Below are 19,843 nucleotides of genomic sequence, written 5' to 3'. Positions count from 1 at the left end.
TGAGCTTTCTCCTGGTTTTCCCTGTTAAAAGGGTTTTCCATGGAGTTTTTCCTCAGTGGATGTGAGGGTCTAAGGACAGAGGATGTTGTTATGATGGGATGTAAAGCCCTTTGAGACGAACTGGTGGTAAAAACGGGCTATACAGATAAAACTGCCTTGCCTTATCCAAATAAACAAATGTCAACATACTGTGATATATGGTGTTTGTACCATGTTGTTCTGGTCCTTGTCTCATGTTGTTGTAGTGTGAACTGCTGCAGATGGAGCTGTAGCCTCGTGAACCAGCCTCTCTAAATGCATTTCATTTCATTCTGAGGGAGAGTCTGGCCTCATTCCCCTTGTAAGCGTTTGGCCTGAAACCCTCAGAAGGCCTAAGAGCCAATCAGCGTCGCCCGCTGTGATTGACACAGCACGTTGGCCAATCAGGGACCGACTGGTGCAACGCCCCGTCACTACACCAGCTTGCTGATTGGCTGAATGGGGTTGTCTGTCAACGCTACTACCAAAGATATTAAACCGTCTTTGCTACTACTCCCGCCCAGCTCCCACCCCCCAAACGCTTAGAGGGGGGATGAGGCCAGACTCTCTGAGGAATGAAATGAAATGAAATGCATTTCCGGGAGCAGCTGGTTTACGAGGCTAATGGAAATGAGCTTTAGAGCTAAATCTGGTACATGAATGAAAAAAGGAGGAGACGCTGTTTTTTGTATCCTTGAATGTCTGTTTTCTATCTGATCTGAGGTCAGTTTGTATGTAACAGTGTTCAGCTGCTCAGGTGCTTTGTGACTGACCGTCTTCTATTGTCAACTGCACTGGCAGAGTTTATGTCCCTTTGTGTAAGAACCCTTGTACTTCTTTGTTATGTGGGCATGAATAAACATTTCACATGTGTGTGGTGAATGAGGACAGGCGAGAGCAGCAGGGTTTAGTCGGGGCCACAGAGACTTTATTAGATACTTCAGGTGTTAGATGGGTCCAACAGGTGCAGACAGGAAATAGAAAATCCTTCACATGTTGGAAGACTGGAGTCTAACAGAGACAGAGCGGCTCTAGACGTCCCGCTGCGTCGGGACGGCTTCTGATTGGTTACAGTGAGGTGTGTGAGGGGGGGCGGGGGGTGAGGGGGTGAGGGGGAGTGAGGGGGGGTCAGGGGTCAGAGGTCAGAGGTCACAGTTCACTTCTGCTCGGGCATGAGGTCGTCGATGCTGTCGCCCCCCTCCAGGCGCTTCTCCATGGCGACCAGCAGGTTGACGCCGTCCACCACCATCTGCACCAGCTCCACCTCGGAGAAGCCCAGGCGGTCGGCGTTGGAGATGTCGAACACGCCGCCGACGGCCGCCGTGTCCACGCCGCCTAGAGGCACACAGGAAGTGATGTCACCACGGAAACACAGGAAGTGATGTCACCACGGAAACACAGGAAGTGATGTCACCAGGGACACACAGGAAGTGATGTCACCAGGGACACACAGGAAGTGATGTCACCACGGAAACACAGGAAGTGATGTCACCAGGGACACACAGGAAGTGATGTCACCACGGACACACAGGAAGTGATGTCACCAGGGAAAGGTCCTCTGTCTGTCTGTCTATCTATCTATCTATCTATCTATCTATCTATCTATCTATCTATCTATCTATCTATCTATCTATCTATCTATCTATCTATCTATCTATCTATCTATCTATCTGTCCATCCCCCTCTCTCTGTCTCTCTCTCTTTCTTTATTTCTTTCCATCTACCCCGTTTCTTTGTCTGTCTTTCTTTCTTTCTTTCTAACCCTATCTGTCTTTTACCGTTCTTTCTTTCTTTCTTCCCCCCCGTCTGTCTCTATCTATCTATCTATCTATCTATCTATCTATCTATCTATCTATCTATCTATCTATCTATCTATCTATCTATCTATCTATCTATCTATCTATCTATCTATCTATCCATCCATCCATCCATCTATCTCTTTCTATCTGTCCACCCCCCTCTCTCTGTCTTTCTCTCTTTCTTTATTTCTTTCTATCTACCTCGTTTCTTTGTCTTTTTACTTCTTTCTTTCTTTCTTTCTTTCTTTCTTACCCTATCTGTCTTTTACCGTTCTTTTTTTCTTTCTTCCCCCCCGTCTGTCTCTATCTGTCTATCTATCCATCCATCCATCTCTTTCTATCTGTCCATCCCCCTCTCTCTGTCTTTCTTTATTTCTTTCTATCTAACCCGTTCTTTCTTTCTTTCTTTCTTTCTTTCGATCTATCTAACCCTATCTGTCTTTTACCTTTATTTCTTTCTCCCCCCCTGTCTGTCTGTCTGTCTATCTATCTATCTATCTATCTATCTATCTATCTATCTATCTATCTATCTATCTATCTATCTATCTATCTATCCATCCATCCATCTACCTCTTTCTATCTGTCCATCCCCCTCTCTGTCTTTCTCTCTTTCTTTATTTCTTTCTATCTACCCCGTTTCTTTGTCTTTTTACGTCTTTCTTTCTTTCTTTCTTTCTTTCCAACCCTATCTGTCTTTTACCTGTCTTTCTTTCTTCCCCCCTGTCTGTCTCTATCTATCTATCTATCTATCTATCTATCTATCTATCTATCTATCTATCTATCTATCTATCTATCTATCTATCCATCTATCTCTTTCTATCTGTCCATCCCCCTCTCTCTGTCTTTCTCTCTTTCTTGATTTCTTTCTATCTACCCCGTTTCTTTGTCTGTCTTTCTTTCTTTCTTTCTTTCTTTCTTTCTTTCTTTCTTTCTTTCTTACCCTATCTGTCTTTTACCTTTCTTTCTTTCTTCCCCCCTGTCTGTCTCTATCTATCCATCCATCCATCTATCTCTTTCTATCTGTCCATCCCCCTCTCTCTGTCTTTCTCTCTTTCTTTATTTCTTTCTATCTACCCCGTTTCTTTGTCTTTTTCTTTCTTTCTTTCTCTATCTATCTGTCTTTTACCTTCCTTTCTTCCCCCCTGTCTGTCTCTATCTATCTATCTATCTATCTATCTATCTATCCATCTATCTCTTTCTATCTGTCCACCCCCCCTCTCTGTCTTTCTCTCTTTCTTTATTTCTTTCTATCAACCCTGTTTCTTTGTCTTTCTTTCTTTCTTTCTTTCCAACCCTATCTGTCTTTTACCTGTCTTTCTTTCTTCCCCCCTGTCTGTCTCTATCTATCTATCTATCTATCCATCTATCTCTTTCTATCTGTCCATCCCCCTCTCTCTGTCTTTCTCTCTTTCTTGATTTCTTTCTATCTACCCCGTTTCTTTGTCTGTCTGTCTGTCTGTCTGTCTGTCTTTCTTTCTTTCTTTCTTTCTTTCTTTCTTTCTATCTAACCCTATCTGTCTTTTACCTTTCTTTCTTTCTTCACCCCTGTCTGTCTCTATCTATCCATCCATCCATCTATCTCTTTCTATCTGTCCATCCCCCTCTCTCTGTCTTTCTCTCTTTCTTTATTTCTTTCTATCTACCCCGTTTCTTTGTCTTTTTCTTTCTTTCTTTCTTTCTTTCTTTCTTTCTTTCTTTCTTTCTTTCTTTCTTTCTCTATCTATCTGTCTTTTACCTTCCTTTCTTTCTTTCTTCCCCCCCTGTCTGTCTCTATCTATCTATATATATATATCTATCTATCCATCCATCTATCTCTTTCTATCTGTCCATCCCCCCCTCTCTGTCTTTCTCTCTTTCTTTATTTCTTTCTATCAACCCCGTTTCTTTGTCTTTCTTTCTTTTTTTCTTTCTTTCTTTCTTTCTTTCTTTCTTTCTTTCTATCTATCTATCTACCTCTATCTGTCTTTTACCCCCCCCCCTGTCTGTCTGTCTGTCTCTATCTATCTATCTATCTATCTATCTATCTATCTATCTATCTATCTATCTATCTATCTATCTATCTATCTATCTATCTATCTATCTATCTATCTATCTATCTATCTATCTATCTATCTATCTCTCTCTTCTGTGCTGTTTATTTATTAGTGTTTAATCATATTTGATCTTTACATCTGGTTGTTTTAATCTTCCGTGACATGTTATCTGTTGTCGTCCATCCTCTATCTGTCTGTCTCTCTGTCCACCTGTCTCTCTGTCCATCTGTCCATCTCTCTGTCCGTGTGTTTACCTGTCTACCTCTCTCTCTGTCTGTCTGTGCGTCTGTCTGTCTACCTGTCTGTCTCTCTGTCCACCTGTCTCTCTGTCTACCTGTCTCTCTGTCCACCTGTCTGTGTGTTTACCTGTCTACCTCTCTCTCTGTCTGTCTGTCCATCTGTCCATCTCTCTGTCTGTCTGTCTACCTGTCCGTCCACCTGTCTGTCTCTCTGTCCACCTGTCTGTCTCTCTGTCCACCTGTCTCTCTGTCCACCTGTCTCTCTGTCCACCTGTCTGTCTCTCTGTCCACCTGTCTCTCTGTCCACCTGTCTCTCTGTCCACCTGTCTCTCTGTCCACCTGTCTGTCTCTCTGTCCACCTGTCTGTGTGTTTACCTGTCTCTCTGTCCACCTGTCCGTGTGTTTACCTGTCTACCTCTCTGTCTGTCTCTCTGTCCACCTGTCCGTGTGTTTACCTGTCCACCTGTCTCTCTACCTGTCTGTCTCTCTGTCTGTGTGTCCGTCTACCTGTCTCTCTGTCCACCTGTCTCTCTGTCCAGCTGTCTGTGTGTTTACCTGTTCCTCTGTCTGTCTCTCTGTCTCTCTGTCCACCTGTCTGTGTGTTTACCTGTTCCTCTGTCTGTCTCTCTGTCTCTCTGTCCACCTGTCTGTGTGTTTACCTGTTCCTCTGTCTGTCCACCTGTCTCTCTGTCCACCTGTCTCTCTGTCCACCTGTCTGTGTGTTTACCTGTTCCTCTGTCTCTCTGTCCACCTGTCTGTCTACCTGTCTGTCTCTCTGTCTCTCTGTCTGTCTCTCTGTCCACCTGTCTACCTGTCTGTCTCTCTGTCCACCTGTCCGTGTGTTTACCTGTCCACCTGTCTCTCTACCTGTCTGTCTCTCTGTCTGTCTGTCTGTCTGTCTGTGTGTCCGTCTACCTGTCTCTCTGTCCACCTGTCTCTCTGTCCACCTGTCTGTGTGTTTACCTGTTCCTCTGTCCACCTGTCTGTCTCTCTGTCCACCTGTCTGTGTGTTTACCTGTTCCTCTGTCTACCTGTCTGTCTGTCTGTCCACCTGTCTGTGTGTTTACCTGTTCCTCTGTCTGTCTGTCTGTCTCTCTGTCCACCTGTCCGTGTGTTTACCTGTCCACCTGTCTCTCTACCTGTCTGTCTCTCTGTCTGTCTGTCTGTCTGTCTGTGTGTCCGTCTACCTGTCTCTCTGTCCACCTGTCTCTCTGTCCACCTGTTTCTCTGTCCACCTGTCTCTCTGTCCACCTGTCTCTCTGTCTGTCCATCTCTCTGTCCAGCTGTCTGTGTGTTTACCTGTTCCTCTCTTCTGCAGCCTCAGCCTCTTGAGGATTTCTCCAAACTTCTCGTGTTTGCTGACGTTGGGCAGTTTGACGTGGACGCCGGCTCTCAGCCCCGTGCCCAGGTTGGAGGGACAGGTGAGGACGTAGCCCAGGTGCTCGTTCCACATGAACTCATGACCTCGCTCCTTGAACAAGCCCTCGATCTGGGATGGAGACAGGTCAGTTAAAGGGATAGTTCACCCAAAATTCTAATTTCAATTCTCATTATCTTCTCCCCCTCACGTGGACTAAGAGCTGGGAGAAGTTTCAGAGTCCTCCGTGGCTTCTCTGAGTTACAGCGGGGCTCCGTGCAGCACTTCATGTCCATATGACGGTTGCTAATGGATACCAACTGTCTTCGTAACAAAAACACACACCAAAAAACATCCAAACACCTCCATGCTGCTCGTATGTAATGTCCCTCTTGTATTGAAGCCCTGACATGAGAAATTGTCCCAAAAAAAATTAAATAAGTCTATATTTCAAGCTTGTTTGTAGTGGAAGCTTCTCTTCCTGGTCCGTCCAAATCTTGCGAGATTTGCACGTCAATGCAAATCGCACGATTTGCGCTATTTAATTTTTTTCAGAACAATTTCTCATGTCGGGGCTTCAATACAAGACGGACATTACAGACGAGTAGAGAAAGAAGAAGACCGCACACTAGTTTTTGCTCCCGTGAGCAAACGTAACGTTTCGGGCATCTCAGCCCTTCATCAGACATGTCTGGTCTGTCTGGTCTTCTTCTTTCTCTACCTGTATCTCCTTTTGTGGACCTGCACCTAGCCTCACGTTTTTGGGATGTGCGTGTTTTTGTTCTTACTACATTACAGACGAGCAGCATGGAGGTATCTGGATGTTTTTTGGTGTGTCTTTTTGGACCAAGAAAAGTGAGCTCCGTTCTCAACCGTCATATGGACATGCAGTGCTGCACGGAGCCCCGCTGTAACTCAGAGAAGCCACGGAGGACTCTGAAACTTCTCCCAGCCCTTAGTCCACATGAGGGGGGGGAGATAATGCAGATGTGCTGCAGATGTAGATCAGATGTGGACAGGTGTGGACAGGTTTGGGTTAGGCTGACCTTGGTGAGTCCGGTGCAGAAGCGGTTGAAGACCTCCTTCATGTTGCCCCCCTTCTGCATGCTGATGACACGCAGGTGGTCCTCCTCGTTGACCCAGACCAGGAAGGTCTTGTTGTCGTTGTGCCTGCAGGAGAACAGCAGCCAGGGGTTAATCCAGATGTTTCATGTTTTCATGTTTGGTCGAGTGCTGGTGGGTCAGAGTGCGTGTGTTGCATTGACTCAGACATGGACAGAGTACTCCACCCCAGTACTTGAGTAAGAGTACGAATACTACTGGTCAAAATTTACTCCGTTACAAGTAAAAGTAGCTCAGTCCACATGTTACTCCAGTAAGAGTAAAAAAGTACTTGCTTTTAAAGGTACTTTAAGTGAAAGTCAGAGTCAGAGTAAATGTCTTATTCCTCTAATAGTTAGTAAATGAATGTAAGGAGCTTTTAACTCTTGTTAGTGAGAATGAACTCTTTGCTGCTCAGCTGCACTGATGTGCTGCTTTTAGGGGTTAGGGTTTCCTTCACAGACAAACACAGCTTGTGTCCAATAGGATTTTAGAAAAAGACCTGAAAGTAACCAGTACTTTTCAGCCTTCCTACTAATTAACTCCAGTAAAAGTACTAATATCTGTCTTGGAAATGTATTCAAGTAGAGTAATAAGTACCAAAGAAATCTAATACTCAGGTAAAGTACAAAACTGACCAGATGCCGCGGCCGTCGGGCCAGTCGCGGGCCATGCCGGACGCCAGCAGCAGCGGGGACACGGGCTTGTCGAACAGGAAGTGGTCGTCGATCAGCTGCTGCTGCTCCTCCTCCGTCATGTTCTTCAGAGCGTAGTACTTCCCCTTCAGGTCTCCGTCCAGGACGTCCAGACCTGAAGGACACAGGACACAGGTGATAATGAACTGGACTCATCAGTAACTACTTGTGTTTCCATGACAGTTTCTCATAATAAAAGTAATATTTCTAAACTTTTGGACCATGTACGAGCAGATGCTGCCAGGTGTTCAGTATGTATTAAGTGGCCAAGCGTGTGGGGGGAGATTTAAAAGCAATCGGGACAAACTTGTCAAGCGCAGCCTGTGCCGTTGCTAACACAACTACGACCTAACCACCTGCTGATCGGCGGGCGCTAACCCTGGGCGGAGGGATACATGAGTTGGTTAGGTCCAAATAAAAACTGTGTTTTTCCTGCACTTTGAAGGGCTGGAAAAAATTATATTATAGTGAACAATGGAACTGTGTATTTGTTTTCAGGTAAAACCTCTTTTAGGCCGTGAAAATAGGCCGTTTCTTTGGGTCTGTTCACAACACTGTATGTTGTAAATCTCTGGGCAGGGCTATTATGGGCTGGCGTTGCTAAGGGGAGGAGTGTAGAGAGTCTTCTACTGCAATTAAAGTACTTAGGGGCTATTTGGAGATCATACAACCACACTTTAAAAAAAATGCTACTATCCCTTTAATCTGATCTGACGTCTGTTCTCCAGACAACTGGACCTGAATGTTTCCCTCCATCATCTGGACTCAACCTTCTGGTCCGGTTGTCTCCACAGAACCGACCCGTCTCTCTGTTTTCTACTCAAACGTGTGTGTGTGTGTGTGTGTGTGTGTGTGTGTGTGTGTGTGTGTGTGTGTGTGTGTGTGTTGGGTTTTCCTAAACTGGTTAATTCAACCTCCCTCTGTGCACGTCACTGTTTAACTCAGTTTAAAGTGGTACACAGAAAAGCCAAACTGTCCTCCATAGACCAGGATATTATCTAGATATTATTATTACTGGTCCTGCTCAGGCCTGGGGAAATACTGGATGGAGGTTTGTCAAACACTTTCTCGGGTGTTAAAGGTCAAATTAGAACCAAACCCTTTGACTGCTCTGTTCAGGGTCATGGGAGGGCAGAAAAAGTAAACAACGCACTTTATCCTTTGCCTCCCTTCTGGCTCCACGAGCAACAAGGATACTCTCCCTCCCACTCATGCTCAATGGCTAGAATAAAGATATCACACTGCAAAATCTCTACATCTTTCCAAGAATATTTGTCTTATTTCTTGTCAAAATGTCTCATTTCTAGTCAAAACTAATCTCTTTCCACTTAAATTAATACTCTTCACCTAAAAATGAACTTGTCTTTAGATCATTTGTTTCATTTGTTTCATTGTTTCAAACTATTTTTTACTTGAAATAAGTATAAAAAATCTGTTTTTTGTGCTTGTAATAAGAAAAGAAAAACTTGCCCCACTATCAGATTTTTTTTTTAAGTGAAAATCTGCTTTAAAGAAGTAAAAAAGTGTCTAAAAACAAGCTGCTTTTTAATGTGATGAGTCTTATTTTAAGTGGAATGAGATTGTTTTGACTAGAAATAAGACAAATATTCTTGGTAAGAGTTTGGGTTTTTGCAGTGCATGTCCTGCCTAAAACTGGAGAAAATTCGACACTCACTTCAGCATTCAATAAGAAGTTCCAGAAGGTGTGGGGCCCCTTCCTAAAAGAATTCCTAACCCTGTAAAGGCCCGTGAGTACGGCTCAGCTATGCTGCTCACTTGTTACACATGTGACGGAGTAGATGTGTCCATATTAAATTATGGCAAAACAGTTGCAACAGCGCCACCTACTGACATAGCGGGGGGGGGGGGGGACAACACAGAGGGGAGAGGATCGTGCTATGACTCCGACTGTCCCGATCGAGACTGACTCTAACCCATGCCGATGCTGTGTTGTCTGGTATTTTTATGTCATTTTCAAGAGGGTTTTATTGAAAACTATGCCTGATGTGTGAACTGTTTCTTTACATGTTCAGTTAAATGGCTCATTCATTTACTAGCGTTGGATTTAGAGTGTCTGCCACATCTGAACTGTGTATTTACCTCATGATGAATGTTGAATGTGTTCTTCAGTTTAAAGCCATATAATGGATTATGTGGGGGTTTAATGTATGTTTTATAGACCAAAATACACTATACGATCACTGTAATATATATTTTTTTGTTTGCTAAGCTGAGCACAGAGGAGAGAGGATCGTGCTATGACTCTAACCCATGCTGATGCTGTGTTGTCTGCTGACCCTGAGTTCCTATGCGGTGGACTAACGTTTTGTCTTATTTTATTGTTTTTCTATTTTAGGGACGGGACTAATTATCCTGAATACATATATTACTATGATTGTTTTATGCATGTATATGTGTTTATGTATGTGTGCGTATGTATATGTATATGTATGTGTATGTGTATACATATGTGTGTGTGTATGTGAGTGTGTATATGTATGTATATGTATATGTATATGTACAACTTATTATTGTCATTATTATTTTGATTAACAGTATATAAATAGAGGGGGTAGGACCAGAAAAGTTTTTAACTTCTTCTTACCCCTTTTGAACATGGCAGGCAATTTTCTCTTAGAGATGATGATTGCCAATATGCACTTATCTGATTTTTTTTATTTTTGTTATTTGGTTTGTTTTTGTTTTTATTAGCCTATGACATGTTCAATAAAGAATCGAAATGAATGAAAATGTGTTGCAGGAGAATAAACCCCTTGTAATCCACCTGAGTGTCGTCTGTCCTGTATGAAGCCACGGTGGTGGTGTGGAGCTGCAGTAACAGAGAACAGTGATCTGGCAGCGACTTGGGAGGGATCATTTTCTACATTGTTCTTTTTTTCTTTTTTTTATTCTTTATGTATTTGTATACATCTCATCTGTGCATGGTGTGACTGATATGTACCCACACCCACACACATCTCATGTCTCTGTGATGGCGGTCCAGCACCACACATGTGTTGTCTTGTCTGTAACAACATCCTCTGTTGCTCACCCTGAGCTTTCTCCTGGTTTTCCCTGTTAAAAGGGTTTTCCATGGAGTTTTTCCTCAGTGGATGTGAGGGTCTAAGGACAGAGGATGTTGTTATGATGGGATGTAAAGGCCTTTGAGACAAACTGGTGGTAAAAACAGGCTATACAAATAAAATTGGGTACCACTTTACTGTAATAGGTGTTCATCAGATTGACATAACAGCTGTCATAACCATCAATGAATACTTCTGACAGCTGTGGTTAAGTGTCATTCAGTAAGTCATGTCACTTTTGATGCAAAGTTGACATTGTTTGAGATGTTTTTCTACCGACAACTTGACATCATTTTTAAAGTTTGTCCATTAGGTCTGCTATGACAGTTTAAATTGTCTTTATGTCAAGTTGTGTGTGTGAGACACCACCTATCTCCAATTTACAATGCTGCCCTTTCATCCCTTCCCAGGAGATTCAACAATCTAGCCTCAAAGAACAACCACTGTTCACAAGTGGCAAGTGGCTCCAACGACTGTCGTTATAACACAATAGGGCACTAACGAAGTCGAAACCAACTTTCCATCAAAGGCAGTCATTTAAACGACTGTCGTTGGCACTTGGAGCACAAAGGGAACCAGTGACATCATCACCCTTGTGAACGCCCACACAAGAGGTTAAATAGTGAGTCTCCACACCAGATAGTTGGACCAGTCCCAGCCTGGTCAGATGCTACATGAACTGATGAAGCCTCTTGGATGAGAGGTGAAACGTCTTCCTAGACAAATAACTAAGTCCAGTTGCTTTCGATTTAACCTCCTTTGAAATACTATGACCTGGGCAAATGAGAATATGCACCGGCTTGTCAAGTTGTCAGAACAAAAACATCTCAAACAATGTCAACTTTGCATCAAAAGTGACATAACTTACCGAATGACACTTAACCACAGCTGTCAGAAGTATTCATTGATGGTTATGACAGCTGTTATGTCAATCTGATGAATACCTATTCTAGTAAAGTGTTACCTAAAGGGCCTTGTCTTGCCTTATAATGAGAAAATGTTACTAATAAAAAGATCTTGAATTAAAACGTGTGTGTGTGTGTGTGTGTGTGTGTGTGTGTGTGTGTGTGTGTGTGTGTGTGTGTGTGTGTGTGTGTGTGTGTTCAGACAGCAGGGGGCAGCAGAGTCTCTGGTTGGCCGGTCCAGTCCGGTCCGGTCCGGTTCGGTTCAGTCTGGTCCGGTCTCATTTGCATGTGAAGGAGCTGAGCTGAGTGTGTGAGCTCGGCCTCATTAGGAGTCTCAGCAGGACGAGGCTCAGCTACAGTTACACAACCACTGCTGCTCGGCATGCTGGGAAACCTCTGAATAAAGCACTGAGAGCAACTCAAACTGTTCCTCCTCTGCCTCAGTGGCTCTGGAGACGTCCTGTCCCTGAATGCACCACAGCCGCGTGTGTGTGTCTGTGTGTGTGTCTCTCTGTGTGTGTGTGAGGTTGCGTACTCTCGAGTGAGAGGTTCTCGATGGCGCGGCGCTCCCCGCGGCTGCAGTGCGGCGGCAGACAGAAACCACGGATACTCCGTCCTGTCCGGACCCGGGAGCTCAGGACGTAGTTCGGATCCAGATCGTCTCCACCCTGCAACACACACACACACACACACACACACACACACACACATAGAGACACACACACACACACACACAGACACACACAGACACACACACACAGCAGAGGATCAGTGGGATTAGTCGTCCAGCACCACGGACAGAGACACATGTCCTGGACCGGAGACAAGCAGCTGTCAGCTGACCTGATGCTCAGCAGGTTGCCATGGCACCGCACTGTTGTCATGGTGACGGGAGGTGTTACACTTAACCCTCTAAACATAGTCTGTGTCCGAAATCACTGTGTCCCTCCTCTCTCTCTAGTGACCAGTTGTTGTAGTGGTGTCTGAATGTTTAGTGATTATTAAAGCTTCAGTAAGAGATCCGGTGGTTTTGGCTAATGCTGCGTTCCAGGCAGGCTTTTGAAATCGTAAATTACAGCTTCAAGTCACAACTTACGACTTTGTAGCGTTCCAGGCAACCCACTCGTGTTTCTCCGACCTGTTTTACCTGTGAAAGTCACTATAACGGCCACTCGTAATTTCTGACCCGTGAACTCGTACCAGATCGAACTGGTACCACTTCACAGGTCGGAAAAACACCAGTTACGCGTTTCCTTGAACGCACCATAACAGTCCTCGTCCCTACGTCACCACATTCAGGCGCATCCCTTGGCTGCACACACAGAGAGGACTGCCCCTTTATGCCGTTCTCTCTCCTCATTGGATAAAGGTTGTAGGATACAAGGAAAGTTTTCTCCTGGGCTCAGAGCAGAGCAGAGTGACTGACAGACCCGTGTTTCAGACCAAACACTCTATAGAAGTGATTGCTGTGGGAAGATACAACTATTTAAGACTTAGATTAACACACACATATCACTTACTTCTGCTGTAATGTTCACTATATAGTGACTGAATCTATCCCACAATTCACCGCCAAATGTAGTGAACATCCGATGGTCACTAACCAGAGCAAGATATCCCATCATGCATTGTGGTCACGGATCGCCGTTACCACAGCGACCCAGAGCGACCGGTGTAGCTACCAAATAAATGAAGTAGTGACCGGTGTAGCTACCAAATAAATGAAGTAGTGTAGTGACCGGTGTAGCTACCAAATAAATGAAGTAGTGACCGGTGTAGCTACCAAATAAATGAAGTAGTGACCGGTGTAGCTACCAAATAAATGAAGTAGTGACCGGTGTAGCTACCAAATAAATGAAGTAGTGACCGGTGTAGCTACCAAATAAATGAAGTAGTGACCGGTGTAGCTACCAAATAAATGAAGTAGTGACCGGTGTAGCTACCAAATAAATGAAGTAGTGACCGGTGTAGCTACCAAATAAATGCAGTAGTGACGGTGTAGCTACCAAATAAATGCAGTAGTGACCGGTGTAGCTACCAAATAAATGCAGTAGTGACCGGTGTAGCTACCAAATAAATGCAGTAGTGACCGGTGTAGCTACCAAATAAATGCAGTAGTGACCGGTGTAGCTACCAAATAAATGCAGTAGTGACCGGTGTAGCTACCGAATAAATGCAGTAGTGACCGGTGTAGCTACCAAATAAATGAAGTAGTGACCGGTGTAGCTACCAAATAAATGCAGTAGTGACCGGTGTAGCTACCAAATAAATGCAGTAGTGACCGGTGTAGCTACCGAATAAATGAAGTAGTGACCGGTGTAGCTACCAGATAAATGAAGTAGTGACCGGTGTAGCTACCAAATAAATGCAGTAGTGACCGGTGTAGCTACCAAATAAATGAAGTAGTGACCGGTGTAGCTACCAAATAAATGAAGTAGTGACCGGTGTAGCTACCAAATAAATGCAGTAGTGACCGGTGTAGCTACCAAATAAATGAAGTAGCGACCGGTGTAGCTACCAAATAAATGAAGTAGCTACCATTGTAGCTACCAAATAAATGAAGTAGTGACCGGTGTAGCTACCAAATAAATGAAGTAGTGACCGGTGTAGCTACCAAATAAATGCAGTAGTGACCGGTGTAGCTACCAAATAAATGCAGTAGTGACCGGTGTAGCTACCAAATAAATGCAGTAGCGACCGGTGTAGCTACCAAATAAATGCAGTAGCGACCGGTGTAGCTACCAAATAAATGAAGTAGCGACCGGTGTAGCTACCAAATAAATGAAGTAGCGACCGGTGTAGCTACCAAATAAATGAAGTAGTGACCGGTGTAGCTACCAAATAAATGCAGTAGTGACCGGTGTAGCTACCAAATAAATGAAGTAGTGACCGGTGTAGCTACCAAATAAATGAAGTAGTGACCGGTGTAGCTACCAAATAAATGAAGTAGTGACCGGTGTAGCTACCAAATAAATGAAGTAGTGACCGGTGTAGCTACCAAATAAATGAAGTAGTGACCGGTGTAGCTACCAAATAAATGAAGTAGTGACCGGTGTAGCTACCAAATAAATGAAGTAGTGACCGGTGTAGCTACCAGATAAATGAAGTAGTGACCGGTGTAGCTACCAAATAAACTAACTAACCCTATTACGATCGCGGTCAGAACGTTTTAATTACGTGACGTAATACGTCATTAACTGAGCGGTGGAGTCGTGTCTGAAAGTGTTTTTTCATTTGACCAGTGAGTCACTATATAGTGAGTAGGGAGGAGGGAATGAGGGAATGAGGGAGGGGTTTAGGACACAACCATAGAGTTAAAAACCCCTTAACACCATGTTTAAGATCCATTATTTATCATCTGCCATGTTATGGTAGTTAAGGTGGAAATAGTAAAGAGTTAAGGTGGAACTCCTGCAGGAAGTGTAGTTGTAGTTGCCTACAGAGTTAAGGTGGAAGTGTAGTTGTAGTTGCGTTACCTGCAGGTTGTCAGCGTTGATGTCGGTCTTGTGCTTGTCTGAGGGTTTGTATCCTCCGTGGCGGTCCTCGATCACGGGGTCCAGCAGCTCTTTGAACACCTCGTACGTCTCCTCGTCCCCGGCAACGCAGCCCACCGTCATGATGAAGGGGTGACCTGCACACACAAGATGGCACAAGATGGCCGCCGGTGACTTAGAGTCTAGATGTGTTCATGTGTAGAGGATGTGCTCCTCCAGACTGAGAGCTGAAGGTCTTTGTCTCCTTTGTCTCCGCTGCCTCTCTGGCTGAGGAGCTGATCACTGTCTCACTGCTGCTGATGGATGTTTATACTGATGAACGTCCCTATGGGACAATACAGGCCTTCTATCTATCTATCTATCTATCTATCTATCTATCTATCTATCTATCTATCTATCTATCTATCTATCTATCTATCTATCTATCTATCTATCTATCTATCTATCTCTTTCTATCTGTCCATCCCCCTCTGTCTTTCTTTATTTCTTTCTATCTTTCTTTCTTTCTTTCTACCCCATTCTTTCTTTCTCCCCCCCCCCCTCTGTCTGTCTGTCATTTATCTATCTATCTATCTATCTATCTATCTATCTATCTATCTATCTATCTATCCATCCCCCTCTCTCTGTCTTTCTTTATTTCTTTCTATCTACCCCGTTCTTTCTTTCTTTCTTTCTTTCTTTCTTTCTTTCTTTCTTTCTTTCTTTCTTTCTTTCTTTCTTTCTTTCTTTCTTTCTTTCCTTCTTTCTTTCTTTCTTTCTCCCCCCCCCTCTGTCTGTCTGCCTGTCTGTCTGTCTGTCTGTCTATCTATCAATCTATCTATTCATCTATCTCTTTCTATCTGTCCATCCCCCTCTCTCTGTCTTTCTTTTTCTCTTTCTTTCTATACCCCTATCTGTCTTTTACCTTTCTTTCTTCCCCCCTCTGTCTGTCTGTCTCTATCTATTTATCTATCTATCTATCTATCTATCTATCTATCTATCTATCTATCTATCTATCTATCTATCTATCTATCTATCTCTTCTGTGCTGTTTATTTATTAGTGTTTAATCATATTGTATCTTTACATCTGGTTGTTTTAATCTGTCGTGACATGTCATGTGTTGTCGTCCCTCGGTGGATTGTGTTTGCATGTTTTAGCCAGATAAAGCCGGTTGGACGAGAGGATCAGACAGCGAGGCAGCGGTCATCTCCGTCCTTCACTTCCTGTGGAGGAATTAACCTCATCTCATCTGATCTGATCTGATCTGAGATCCAATTACAGAGTTGATCATCAAGGAGCAGCTGCACGGCGTCAAGGTGACAAACAACACGAGGGGGGGGGGGGGCTTAGGGCCCCCGGGGCGCTGCAGGTTCACACGCCACTGCTCACTGCTCTGGTCGCTACCAGGGATTTATCAGCTGCCATGTAAGGTAGTTAAGGTGGAAATACTAACGAGTTAAGGTGGAAATACTAACGAGTTAAGGTGGAAATACTACAGAGTTAAGGTGGAACTCCTGCAGAGTTAAGGTGGAAATACTAAAGAGTTAAGGTGGAACTCCTGCAGAGTTAAGATGGAAATACTAAAGAGTTAAGGTGGAACTCCTGCAGAGTTAAGATGGAAATACTAAAGAGTTAAGGTGGAACTCCTGCAGAGTTAAGGTGGAAATACTAAAGAGTTAAGGTGGAACTCCTGCAGAGTTAAGATGGAAATACTAAAGAGTTAAGGTGGAACTCCTGCAGAGTTAAGATGGAAATACTAAAGAGTTAAGGTGGAACTCCTGCAGAGTTAAGGTGGAAATACTAAAGAGTTAAGGTGGAACTCCTGCAGAGTTAAGATGGAAATACTAAAGAGTTAAGGTGGAACTCCTGCAGAGTTAAGATGGAAATACTAAAGAGTTAAGGTGGAACTCCTGCAGAGTTAAGGTGGAAATACTAAAGAGTTAAGGTGGAACTCCTGCAGAGTTAAGGTGGAAATACTAAAGAGTTAAGGTGGAACTCCTGCAGGAAGTGTAGTTGTGGTTGTGGTACCTGCAGTGGGGGGGTCAGAGGGGGGTCTGAGGGGGGTCTAGGGCTCTGGGGCTCTGGGGGTCTAGGGGCTCTCTAGCAGTCTCTGGGGGGTCTAGCGGTCTCTGGGGGGTCTGGGGGTCTAGGGGCTCTCTAGCGGTCTCTGGGGGGTCTAGCGGTCTCTGGGGGGTCTGGGGCTCTGGGGCTCTGGGGGTCTAGGGGCTCTCTAGCAGTCTCTGGGGGGTCTGGTCTTACCTGGGTTGTCGACGCCGGTCTGGATGACGTCGTCCAGCGTGAAGCCGCTGGGCGTCTCCTTGTCCCTCAGGTTGTTGTACATGTCGGGCGTCAGCACCTTGGCCATGTGGTTGTTGTGCTGACTCAGGTCGGGGAACTCCTGCTCAGACGAGTAGTTCATCTTCAGCTTGTTGTGGGTGTTTCCAAACGGCATGGTGGCGGTGGCGAGGGCTGACCTGGGACCAGCAACACCACGGTTAATCAACTTGAATCTGAATTTATTTATTCAGGATCGCCCCTTTAAGGGGGTCCTTCCACAAAAAGACACAATGATACCACAAGCTTTAGTTAGCTTCCCCAGGAGACCAGTTCACACACCTTGTGACTATCAAGCCAACTATGATTTTTGTTGTGTGTGTGTGAATAAAGCGGGTGCATCGTGGTGCATCGTGAATGAAAAAAAAAAAAAAAAAAAAATGATACAATGTCAGGTAAAGAAATAAAATATCCACAAACGGACAGATATCAGAATAATAGTCAACCTGTGATATCTAAGTTTACAAATGGGAAAAAGAAAGAAATAAATAAAATAATAATAATAAAAACTAAGTAAATAAATAATCAGATAAGAGAATCACATGAACTGGGAACAGAGGCTCGACTGCAGCAGATTCAGGTTTTATTGAATGAATTGATTATATTATATTATATTTATTGAAGTGTCGTGCACCAGTTAAGGCTGCAGCCTATCAGGGCTTATACAAGACACATTATCATCATATTTAGACACCAAACTAAATCATCATTGAACTGACCCAGTGATGAAGTCATTAAAGTTTCACTTATTGAACCGTTTGACCTTAAAGTTTTATTATCATTATTAAACATATTATAGGCTATATGTTTTGTTGTTTTTCTTGTTGTTAGTATTTATTGCTTAGGTTTTTAGGATGAATTATTATTATTATTATTATTATTAATATTATTTTAAATGCTGCTATGGGATGTATATATCTGGGAATGCCTCAAATGGAGATGTCGTTGTATGATACCATGACAATAAAGCATCTTAATATTATGTCAGTTTGACCTTAAAGTTTTATTATCATTATATTTAAGAGATCATCTGTTCCTGCTGCAGTCGTTTTATATAACACTTGTTGTTCCCTAGGAATGAATAAAGTATTCTCTATCTATCTATCTATCGTTCTATCTATCTATCTATCTATCTATCTATCTATCTATCTATCTATCTATCTATCTATCTATCTATCTATCTATCTATCTATCTATCTGTATTTCTATCTATCTGTATTTCTATCTATCTATCTATCTATCTATCTATCTATCTATCTATCTATCTATCTATCTGTATTTCTATCTGTCTATCTATCTATCTATCATATCAGTTTGACCTTCATCCCTCAGTGTGACTGTGAACACAGGGACCAGGACCAGGTCCAGAACCAGGACCAGGTCCAGGTCCAGATGTGCTGGTATGATGCAGCAGCAGCGTGTTAACATGACACCGACGGATTAAAAATGCTGAGTCATCATCATCATCATCATCATCATCGTTCTCATCGATCATTACTCAGCAGAAATAACTCAACCAGGTCTGACTGGACCAGGACCTGGACCAGGACCAGGACCAGGACCTCAGTGCGTGTCTAAACCTCTAAACCGGGACAGGAGGTGATTATGGTCTGTCTGCGGGAGGCCGCGGCGGTGACGCAGCAGCGGGGGGGTAGGGGGGGTTAACCCTTCACAGCGCGGTCACCTTCAGCTCGCTGCAGGGTGAGTTAACTGCACTGGACCAGGACCGGGACCAGGACCAGGACCAGGACCGGGACCAGCTCGGTCTGTGCGACCTCTACGACATTGAGCGGAGGTGATGGAGGCGCAGTGACGCAGCAGTGACGCAGCGGTGACGCAGCGGTGACGCAGCAGCCGCAGCGGCTCGTGCATCCTGCAGATTAAAGACCTTCAGCGGCGGAGGAGGATTTAAGGTGGATTTAATTATTTATTTTAAGGTGGATTTATTAAAGGGCCCTTTGTTCCGACGACCTCACACACACACACACACACACACACACCGCGCAGCATCACACACACACACAGTAACACCTGCAGACAGGCCGGGCTGCAAGGTCGAGAGGGACAAAGAGACAGAGAGAGAGAGAGAGAGACAGAGAGAGATGTTCTGTCTGCAGACTCCTTCTCTCTCTCTCTCTCTCTCTCTCTCTCTCTCTCTCTCTCTCTCTCTCTCTCTCTCTCTCTCTGTCTCTCCATTCTATTTCTTATTCAATAACCTTTATTGGCAGGACTGTGATGAACAACATTGCCAAAGCGTCGGGGCAGCAGCACAAACACAACACCACCTCTCTCTCCTTCTCTCCTTCTCTCTTTGTTCTCTCCATCACTGAGCTGCATCAGCCTGAGAGAAGCTGCGGAGCGGCGGCCTCTGATTGGCTCCTACCTGTCGGCTCGGCTCGGCTCGGCTCGGCTCGGGTCCGGTCTGGTCCGGGTCTGGTCTGGTCTGTGATGTGGTCTGTGGTCTGGAGCGGGTCTGGTCTGGTCCGGTTCTGCTGCTGCTGCTGCTGCGGATTAAAGCGGCTCGCAGCCTTTTATACCCGCCCCCCGCTCCTGATTGGCTCCTATTCTCAGTCCATTCATCCCATTGGTCCAGAGGCTCTGCAGGTCACGTGACGTCTCAGTCTCTCTCTCTCTCTCTCTCTCTCTCTCTCTCTCTCTGCTGACTCTGGACCGGGACTCTGCCGCAGTGCCGCTGAGCAACCAGCTGCTCTCTGCTCATATACAGTCTGGACCAGGACCAGGACCAGGACCAGGACCAGGACCAGGACCAGGACCAGGAGAAGAACCAGAACCAGGACCAGAGC

General features: G+C 44.5%; 1 protein-coding gene across 1 annotated transcript; it reads right to left on the bottom strand.

Annotated features, from left to right (window-relative positions):
- Positions 1 to 924: 924 nt before the first annotated feature.
- LOC146961039 (creatine kinase B-type) lies at positions 925 to 17,183 on the bottom strand. Its single transcript, XM_085770611.1, has 7 exons — positions 16,965 to 17,183; positions 14,707 to 14,861; positions 11,766 to 11,898; positions 7,186 to 7,357; positions 6,493 to 6,616; positions 5,389 to 5,578; positions 925 to 1,353 (listed from the first exon to the last, which is right to left on the bottom strand). Exons 1-7 carry the CDS (start codon positions 17,155 to 17,157, stop codon positions 1,175 to 1,177), a joined length of 1,146 nt encoding a protein of 381 aa, XP_085626737.1. The 5' UTR covers positions 17,158 to 17,183; the 3' UTR covers positions 925 to 1,174.
- Between the last annotated feature and the right edge of the window lie 2,660 nt (positions 17,184 to 19,843).

This window comes from Trachurus japonicus, chromosome 24 (assembly GCF_045865225.1).
Source record: "Trachurus japonicus isolate A0001 chromosome 24, Traja_1.0".
In the NCBI taxonomy this organism is placed as follows: Eukaryota; Metazoa; Chordata; class Actinopteri; order Carangiformes; family Carangidae; genus Trachurus; species Trachurus japonicus.
Note: the sequence above shows the minus strand (reverse complement) of the source record. Positions and strands in the feature narration are given on the sequence as shown.